The sequence below is a fragment of the Merops nubicus genome, unplaced genomic scaffold, assembly GCF_000691845.1.
Source record: "Merops nubicus isolate BGI_N331 unplaced genomic scaffold, ASM69184v1 scaffold1575, whole genome shotgun sequence".
Lineage (NCBI taxonomy): Eukaryota > Metazoa > Chordata > Aves > Coraciiformes > Meropidae > Merops > Merops nubicus.
The window spans coordinates 96,143-106,462 of NW_008608871.1; the positions used below are offsets into that span (position 1 = coordinate 96,143).

Below are 10,320 nucleotides of genomic sequence, written 5' to 3' on the forward strand. Positions count from 1 at the left end.
TCCCACTCAGCAGCCATGGAGATGAGTTGGATTCCAATGCTGGGCATGACGTGTCCCATCACCCTCTCCTAAGGCTCCCCTGGTAGTTCATAAATTTTCTGTCCTGGTGATTTTGGTTGGAGATGCCTCTATATCATTCATTTCCTTTCTGTCAATATTAACTGATGTGGCAGTGATTAAGTTCAGCCAAGGCATTATTGCATCCTCATTAATCAAGCCCACATCTGCCACAGAAGTCGTTAGGAAGAACCCATCACAGCTATTTTTATACCCCATTTAATTTTCATGCAGGGATTGAATTGTAATTCTTATTCTGTGTCTTCACAATGATAAAAATTTGCATATCTCCATTCACTGGAGAGGATCTATGGTCCCAAGCACAAATAAACCTCTGCTGCTGCTCTTCTGTAGGGACCAGGTTCCAGTGGCCACCTCTTTATGCCCACGTCCATGGAAAGGAATCACTCTGCAGGAGGAACCACCACCCTGGACAACTCGAATGGGTTGGAATTTAGACAGAAGTGGTGGATTTTGGCTGCTGCATGACTTAAACGAGTAGCTAGTTGGTCTGTAATGTTTCATTAGCCAGTCCACGCCGTTGCCAATGATTTGCTGCTTTAATCCTCAACTTTGATTTGTTGTCCCCGTGCTGGGAGGACAAGGGCAGAGCTTAACTTTTGTTTGAAGTCACCCAGATCTAGAACGAAGGCTGGTGTTTGTCTTAGTCAGCTTTACAAATCTTCCATTTGCTTTTATCCCAAAGCCAAAAAATCATTCTATCATCATCAAATCATTCTGGGGCTAGTGGGTTGCACTCAGATTTGAAGGTTTTGGCCATCATCCTTCAGTGAGGAGCAACCATCCTTCCAGTAGCTGAGTGCAGGATAAGCCCAGTGTCCCTCACAGGCAACTTGATACTGTTGGGACTCAACCAAGATGCTTTTGAGCAGGGCCTGTTGGGACAGGACAAGAAGGGATGGGTTTAAACTGAAAGAGGGAGATTTAGACTGGAGAGAAGGGAGACATTTTGGATGCTGAGGGTGGTGAGCCCCTGGCCCAGGCTGCCCAGAGAGGTGGTCACTGCCCCATCCCTGGAACCATCCCAGGTGAGGTTGGCCAGGGCTCTGAGCACCCTGCTCTAGCTGCAGATGTCCCTGCTCAGGGAAGGGGGGTTGGACTGGGTGACCTTGAAAGGTCCCTTCCCACCCAACCCACTCTGGGATTCTCTGCAGGAATCATTTTTCCCAATCCATAGCCTGTTCTTTTGCTGTTTCCTTTTTGGCCCAGGGTGATGAAGAGGAACTCAAGGGAGAAAGAGAGCTGCAATCATCTGTCTGCTCAGGTGGCCAGAGGTATAAATGCAATGGACCTGACATCACTTCTCTGCCTGGAGCTGCAGGAGGTGTTGCAGCACAGAGGAAATGTAGAAATACCCCCATGCTGCTCTGTCCCTCTCCTGGCATGGTGTCCTTCCATTGCAGTGCTGTGTTGGCCTCAAATTCAATCCTGTTGCTGTTCCAGCAGCTTCCCTGGTTGTTTCCCAACCATGGGCATCCTGAACAGTCTTGTGCTGTTGGTAAGAGCTTGAGTTGGCTGCTGCTCCTCCCTGAGCCTTCTCTTCGAGCCAGGTCTCAAGGTCTCATCACTCAAGGAGCTCTGTGCACCAACCAGCAGCCCTACTGTGGAATTTCAGGTCATGCTGGGGAAAAAAAAAAGTGTTTCCAAAGACTGTAGGGTCTGATGGAAGAGGGTGGGTTTGGTACAAGATCTCTGTTTTATAGAAGACTCAATCATCAGGAGATGGCCTTTCTGCCAACTTCTCTTTCAGAGTGGGTGACTTCTTCCCTGTTGCTTTGTAGCCTGAGATTTCTACCAGAGCACCTAATAGATCTGAAGAGCTTTAACTAAAAATGCAAAATCATAGAGCATTGAAAACCTTAAATAACCAAATAATAACCAAAATCTGCTTCTGCTTCCCTGATGGAAATCAAGCAAATGATAGAGATTGACAGAGCTGCCTGGGATTGAAGGACCAGGAAAATAATGGAGTAAAAAAAAGTCATTTTAAGACAGGAGGTGAGCTGAGCATCCTGGTGCAAAGGCACTGGGCAGAGGAAGGTCTTGATTATTGGCAGTCAAGCTTTTAGGAAAGTTGCTTGATACAACAGATAGCAAATATTGAGTGATTATAGATGTTCTTTGAGCATGTAGGTGCTGCAGTGGGTTAACGTGTTCTTTATCCTGTCCTGTGGCAGCTTTCTCTCTCCACAGTGAAAATTCCTCCTTGCAATGAACTCCTGGGGATGTCTGATTGAAGCAGGAGAACGTTTAACAGTGAAATATTTAAATCTTGCAGTTGGTTTCCAGGTGACTTTTGAGGAGACAAATGATAGGGGCAAATTAAGGGCCTCTTCGTTCTAAAAAATCACATTTTTACAAAGACTGCCTGACTGTTTGTGTCATTATCTCTTAGGAAAACATGTAGGAATTAATAGGAGTCAAATCAATGGATTTTGATAACTAATACCTCTCTCCATTCCTCCTTTTACATTTATATGAGGTTGGTGGGTTTGCTTTTACATTTATATGAGGTTGGTGGGTTTGTTTCTCAGTTTTTATCTTAACCTATCAAAAAAATTGCAAGAAGGATGTTAAATTATCTTCAAGAAAACAAACAGCCTATTTAAAAATTCACACGTTTGCAACACTTGGGGAGGACTTTTCCTACAAGGATTTCTGAAAATATACCTCCAAATATTATGATGAATTGGCCTCAGAAGGAGAAGCAGAGATTTTATAGATTTTTCTAGTCTTTCAGCACGGATTTGGTTTTTTTTTTTTCCGAGATCCAAGAGAGTTTCTCCTAATGACTGGAAGGGCAGATCTCCTAGAAAAGAGAAAATAAGCAAACAGAGCCCAGGAAAAGGAGAGAGGCAGCAAGTTTGGTGCTAAAATAATAATTACTGTTCCCACGTCTCATCAGGTCGTTGTGTTGTTTCTTTAAAGTCACTCTGGAACTTGAATTTCTCCCCAGCCAAGGAGCTGGAATTCAATGATGAAATATCCAGGAGGCCTGTGAGGAGATCTGAATAGGGGAACAAGATCCTTTTGGCAGCAGAGGAGGGGGTGATTTGATCAGCAGCAGTTTGGGTAGGGCTGGTCTGAAGGGATGGGATGGGATGGGATGGGATGGGATGGGATGGGATGGGATGGGATGAGACCACACTGAGATGCAGTAGGAAGATGGTTCTGGTAGGACTCCTCTGAGATGTTGCTTTGGGTTGATCCCCATGCAGGGCAGCAACTGTGGGAAGCCAGAATGAGAGGCAGAGATGGAAATCCTTCCCCAAATCTGACTTTAAAACAAGCTTTCCGGGGTTTGATGGATCTTCAGTGCAGGGTTTTTTTTTCCATTATTTGTTCATCCACTGCTCAAATAAATGCCCTGATTTATGACCAGCAGCTGCTGGTGGGGAGCAGCTCCATGCAGAGGCAGGTCCCCTGGCTTATGCACGGAGGGCACAGAGCTCTGGGGCTACATCACAGCGCTGTGGTGGGCTTGCAGTCTCCTTGATGGCTCCATGAAACACTTGGAAACCAAGAGCGTGGCCAGCAAAACTAAGCAGAACCCAGACCAACCCACAAAGTAGCATTTTCAGCCCCAAAAATGCTTGGAAATAAGTGCCTGTTTTTTCCCAGCAAAGCAGGTGGGCTTCAGGGGTGTCACCTGTGGGTCCCTTCTTCTCCAGGGACCTTCCCTGCTCGTGGGGAGGGAGGGGAGAGGCAAATTTGGGGGCCACAACTTGCTTCTGAAGAGGGAGAGACACCTCTTAAGGGTTAAGATCCTTCTTCCTTCACGATGTCTTGTGAGATAAAAACCCATCACCACGCTCTTGTTGGAGATTTATATTTTCAGACGTGGCGATTTTCATTTCACAAAATAAAAGGAACAGCAGCAGGGACCATAAAAGATCATCAAGAGAGCAGACAGCATGGCAGGGCCGTGGATTAGACCCGTTTCACAGCTTTTTAAAGCAGCTCATCATTATTCAACAATCACCATCTCACCACCGCCAGTCAAATAAAGCAAATAATGATTTGCAGATATGGGGGGAAATTACTGTTGCAGCTTTCCTCCCGAGTTATTCTGTGTTTGTTTACTCCTTTGAATATTTTTCACTTGCTAAAGTTTCACGTGTTTTAGCACAAATATTTAATCTTCTGCAACTCAGAGCTTGCTGCTTGGTCAGTGGTCGCCGAAAACTCGTTGTCGTGGCGAGAAGCCAAAGCAGGACAGAGGCATCAGGCAGCAAATCTCTGCAGCCAGCAGATGACTCTTGAACTGCAAAATCAAAGGAGGTTTAGCTTTGGAGATTAGGGACAATTTCTTTCCCAAAGAAATTGTCCAAGGCTGTGCCAGGCTGCCCAGGGCAGTGGTGGAGTCCCCATCCCTGGAGGGGTTTCCACGTCGTGGAGATGCGGCGCGAGGGACACGGGGCAGTGGGGACCTGGCAGTGCTAGGTTAGTGGTTGGACTGGATGATCTTGAAAGTCTCTTCCAACCAAAACGATTTTGTCATCTCCTGTTTTCAAATCCTTTACTCATATGCAGGAAGATTCCCCCATCCACACCAGTGCACCCTGGCCCACGGGAGCTTCACCAGGGAAGCCTGCAGAGCTGTGAATCAAACAAAACTACACAGATTTCCTTTATATTTAACCCAGAACAAATGGTACTAGAGGAAGTTAAAGCCCATTAAAATATTTGAGTAGACATTATGTTGAGCGTCTTGATCTATGCAAGCACGAAGACTTCCATGCATCTAATCCTCGTACATTTATATATATTTATTAATGAATTTTGTTGTTGTTGTTGCTCTAAAAGGACCCAAACCCCGCTGCCAACAACACGATGTGCAATATCTGCTTTGTAACCTATAAAACACTCGCTGGGAGAAGAAGAAGCTGAAGAAATGCCACGCAGTTTTCTTGAGAAGAACCTTCAGAGCCTGGGTGTGATGTATCAAAGGCAAAGGCATAGACAAAAATTTAAAGGAAAGGAAAATTGCCTGCCCAGCCCCAACCCTCGTTACCAGGCAGGGCACGGATCCTAGCAAGTAACTTTCCCTCACAGGCAAACATGCCCTCAATAACTTAAAAAGAAGAGAGAAAAGGAAAGAAGAAAGCTGCCTTTTTAAGCTAGAATGACTCTGACTTCCCACTGCATATCCCTCAGGCAATAAAATAATTTCCAGTGTGTTTCAATCAGATTTTAGGATCAGGACTTGTTTAAATCATGTGGGAAGGTCTGAGTCCCACCTCCTGCATCTCCTGGTCCAGCCCAGGCTGCAGCATGGTCCCCTCCCCTCCGAGACCCTCATGAGGTGGTGTCACCTCACCTGATTTATCGTTTACTGGCTTTGTTTTCTGCAGTGCAGGTCCTGCCCTCAGAGGATCTGAGTCATTCCTTCTCTGTGGCTGACAGAGGTGGTTGTTAGAGTCACGTTCCCCCTGGGTGAAGCAAGAAGTGACCACAAATACAATCAAAACTCAAGCAGAGGCACCAGGTTTTCTTATTTATTCCTAGAGCCAGCGGAGAGAAACTGAGTTTGCTTAGGCTTGAGTGCAAACTGAGGAACTAAATCAGCAGGTAAAGTCCCTGCTCGAGGCCACATGGTCCCAATAAACTCACTGAGTGGCGTGTCACTTCCTTCCAGACCTTCCAACAAAGACCATGGCATGACCTACACCATGAAGAGCATCTCTCTGCTCTCAAACCACCCAGCATCCTCGCTGTCATTTCTCTTGATAGCTACTGAGCCTCCTTTTTCCTTCCCCTAATCCTTAAGATGTGAATGTACTTAGGCTAAAAATAAAACCCTTAAACATTAATACAAAGCCTGTTTTAACTTCAGACTGCTTCCCAAAGATAATTGTTGAAGGAAATGAACTCTACTCCCTTGGTGGGTTTTTCTGTACATGTTCCAAAAACCAACACTAGAATTGGGGAAGATGGGGAGAAGTGCAGCAAAGTAAATTAAATCAAATTGCCAAAGCTTTGGGGAAGAGCTAATGCAAATAAATTAAACATATATGAGTCCCAAACAGCTCCAGAGTGTTGCCCTCTGAGCATCGTTGCTCTCAGAAGATGCCTGAGACATCAGCACGGCTGTGAAGTCACTATCTTGTGAAAACCCTCCCAAAAAAAAACCCTGTTAGCTTTGGCCACTGTCATATATTGTTGGTTTTACCATCCCTTTCCTTTTCATTTAATGTTATTATCTACAAAAAGTGTCATTCTGAAATGAGCAAGCAAAGCTAATTTTCCTTTTCTGTCACTGGGTAGCATCAGTTCGTGGAGAGATGGAAATTCAGTATTTTAAAGACTATTTTGACCTTAAAAAGGCAAGGAAACTTTCATTACAAAGCTAATTATAAGGCTAAAACATCTTATAAGTAAATAAACCAGAGGAAGAGGAAAGAGGGGACTGAATACCAATATCTACTAAAATTCATTAAAGCAGAGCTGCCGTGGAGAGGTGAACAGAGAATTATTGTGCACTGATACGGTGCCTCAAATGGAAACAGCAAAACAAACAAGGAGAGGAAATTATTACAGAATGTACAGAAGTTGTGGGTGTTGAGACGTGAAATGGGCTCCTGGGTGATGGACAAAGTGACAGGGGAAGCATCTGTCTGGTCTTAAAAGCTCTAAATAGCTCTTAAAAGCGATTTTTTTCTTCAAAATAAGAAAATATTAAAAATCATTTTCTTCTTTTTATTTTCTTAAAAGCTCTACTAGCTCTTCAAAGCTGTTTAACACATCACACAGAGCTTCTAGGAAAGCTCCTGTCCCAGAGTTCCCCAGTGCCCCCACTGCCCCAGGCACTCAGGACCAGTGGAGGGGGCTGGTCCAGGGTGGTCTTCGCTCAGCTGCTCTTTGAGCATCCTTATGTTGTGTTATTTTATAGGCTCATGTCTCTCCAGCTCCAAGCTGGTGATGATTCTACCTGGATTTATCTTCTTGGGCAGGAGGGTTGGATGAGGTGATCTCCAGAGGTCCCTTCCCATGCTGGGATTCTGGGATTTAAAAGTATATTCTGGTGCTGGCTGTAAAGGGCAACAGGGCTGGAGAATTTGTGGATATAGAGTTATCAGGAAAAAGGGAAAGGAAACCTGGAGAACTTACTGCTCAGGGCTGGAATCAATGACTGGAATGACTGGAATGACTGGAATGAATGAATGAATGAATGAATGACTAGTAAATATTAGTAAATTTGATTAAAAATTTCTCTGGTATCCATTCTATAGCAGGATTTAGAGGGTTATGTGCAAAGTACAAAAAATTTTAAGACAGAGTGGTTAGAGGAAGATCAAGGACTGCCTAAGTAGCTCTCCCTTAGAAGAAAGGTGAGCTCAAGCACATTTCCTTTGCCAAGAATAAGTCAGCACTAACTCAAGAATAACTTCTGGTGTTGGGGATGTAGGATTGCTGGTCTTTTATTTGCAGTTATCTGTGTCATGGGCTGCAGACACAACTGCTGGGTGTCAGGAGCTCTGAGCAACGTTGTCTTAACACAGCAGCCTCTGAATTTCACCTCAATTTTAGATACTCTGTGTTTAGCTGGATTCTTGTCTAATCAAGAGGTGGTGAGCAGCACATGTGGGAGTGAGGTTCCTAATTCATAGGAGCTGAGGGAATCTGTTTGCAGTTTGAATTAAATATTTGGAGTCTTGAAGGGCTATGGTATCAGTTGATGGAGATACCAACCAGTGAAGGACCTGAGGACAAGGTAATGGTAGAATTGAGTTCCTTCTGAAAGGAGCTTGGTCAGCATCGTTCTCTCCAGAGCTTCTCAAGGCTTTTCTGGTTTGTGTCTAGATGTTTGAAGTCTGTCAGACAGCTCTTTTCATGCAGATGCAAAGATTTTGTGTATTTTCCTGGCCCAGGAGGCTTTCAGGATTTCTTTCTCATGGGCTCAGGCTTTTAAAGAGCAGAATGTCCAGTTGCTCACTGGTTTGCAAATGCATACCCATTTTTTTACATCTAAATACCTGTGCTGATGAGCTGCTGAGTGCCAACCTTTTTCTGCCCTAGTTGCCCTCTTTCTTCTGCAGTGATTAAGTCATCAGAAGGCAAAGGTGAGAGCAGAGGGAGGTTTTTGCATACACTGTATGTTGGTTATATTTTATTTATTTTGTATTTTGCTGGAATCAAAAGTCTGTCAGTCTTCGTAGCTGCGAATCTAAATTATTTAAAATAGAGTTTAATTCCAGTTCTGGGAAAAGGGCCCATTCTTTGCTTACTGGAATATCAAATCTACCACTTGTGTGGATAGAGAAGGTGAAGGTATGATGAGATGTTTGTTGAAGCCTGAAGGCAGCTGCCTGGAGGTGGGGGGGAGGTTGGGAAGGGATGTCTGTGCTGCTTCCTGGAGCCATCTGCTGTCACTGGGGAGTCGTGTCCCCCACCCAATGGACTCGCTGCCCCCACCCTGTGCCAGGGTCACTGTTGCCTTGTGCACCTTTTTCTAGCCCCAGTCAAGGCTTTTATCTCTTCTTCTCCCCCTTCCTCTTCCAGAAGGTCTCCTGTGTCAGCCTGTGGTTCCCCTGTGAGGGTTGGGAGGACTTTGCTTCCTGGGCTGCCCAGGCACGGGACCTCTCCCTGCATCTCTGTCCTGCCGTGAGCCAGAGGGGGACAGATTCTGCCCCATGCTGTCCCTGCCCAGCTCAGCCCCTGCCCAGCCCCTGCCCCGGCTGAAGGTCCCAGCCGCACTCAGCAGATTCCCCCAGCCAGTCTCTGCTCCCAGCAGGGACACCGCTCCATGGGCAGAGCTCCTGCCAAGGGCTGGGCTGGGCAGAAAGGCTCTGGCTGCTGCTGGCTCCTGGGCAGAGCAAGGGCACTGCTCAGCCTTGTGCCCCACGCTGGGGAGCAGGGAGGAAGAGGTGGCACCTGTGGGGAGGAGCGGCCAGGAGAGGGGACCCCAAACTGGCCAGCGAGGGGTTCCAGCCCAGGTAGGGCAGGCTCAGGATGGAGCTGGGGGATCACGAGGGTCAAGGCTCTTCTGCAGTGGCTGGTGTCCAAGGAGGACTCTGTCCCTTCTGCCTTGGATCCCAGTTGGTGTGTTCCAGAACCCAGCTCCTGAATCCTGTTCCCATCTGGTGCTGAGTCCAGCCTGGGCCTTCCCCAGTGCTGCCCCACAGCACCAGTGGTGACAGTGACATCACTGCTATCAGGGGCTTGGCTTCCATACTGATTTTGCACCTATTTGTATAGATTCCGTTTTCTTATTACTATTTCCACTAAAGCTGTCTTAATTTTCTTTCCTTCCCATAATTCTCTCTCCCTTATTCCCATTCCCTGCCCCTTTGGGAGGACAGAGGGGTTCTCAGAGAGCATCTGGCACCTGGTGCCAGCCCAGCCCCAGCCCTTGGCCCTCCAGAGCTCTCAGGGTGGTGAAGCAGCACAAGGTTCTTGATCGTCAGAGGATGAGCTCAGCAGGAGGACACAGTTCTGGGGCTGGTCCTGGCTGATCAGCACCCCCTGAGGTGTACCCTGGACCATCACCGAGTCCCTCAGGGGGGACACTGGCTCACGTTGAGGTGCTCCGACCCTTCCACGGTGGCGCGTTCACTCTGTCTCTCCCACCAACCCCTTCACAAAGCTCCAACTCTCCTTCCCTGTCTCCTGCAGACCCCCCCGCCGTGGAACCCACCTTCCTGGAGATTCGGCAGGGCCAGGGCCGGAGCGTCACCATGAGCTGCAGGGTGCTGAGGGCTTATCCCACGCGGGTGCTGAGCTACGAGTGGCGCCTGGGCCCCAAGCTGCTGCGCAGCGGGCAGTTCGACGGGCAGGACTCCACCCAGTACACGGTCAGCAGCCTGGCCAGGGACACCTACGGCACCTACAACTGCAACATCCTCAACGAGGCGGGGGCCGGGCGCTGCCGCGCTGCAGCTTCCTCCTCACCGGTAGGTTTGGGTCGGGGCGGGGTCTAGAGGTGTTGGCTGAGCTTGCTGGAGGTGTCTCTGAAGTTGGGGGATGCTGGTGGGCACAGGTGGGACAGCAGGGTGACCTCCGTGGACAGTAGGGTGACCTCCATGGAGAGCTGTGTGTCTTCCATGGACAACAAGGTGCCCTCCATGGAGAGCTGTGTGCCCTCCGTGGACAGCAGGGTGCCCTCCATGGACAGCAGGGTGACCACCATAGAGAGCACGGTGCCCTCCATGGAGAGCTCTGTGCCCTCCATAGGACAGCAGGGTGCCCTCCGTGGAGAGTTGTGTGCCCTCCATGGAGAGCAGGGTGCCCTCCATGGAGAGC

At 47.7% G+C, this 10,320-nt stretch overlaps 1 protein-coding gene across 1 annotated transcript in view; it reads left to right on the forward strand.

The window, feature by feature from the left end:
* LOC103773033 (MAM domain-containing glycosylphosphatidylinositol anchor protein 2-like) overlaps positions 1–9,971 on the forward strand; it is a gene marked incomplete at both ends in the record, with an annotated part of 91,787 nt that extends 81,816 nt beyond the window's left edge. The window contains 2 exon segments of the mRNA XM_008940384.1: positions 9,694–9,941; positions 9,944–9,971. Of these exon segments, the coding sequence (XP_008938632.1) occupies positions 9,694–9,941; positions 9,944–9,971 (276 nt within the window).
* Positions 9,972–10,320: the final 349 nt, after the last annotated feature.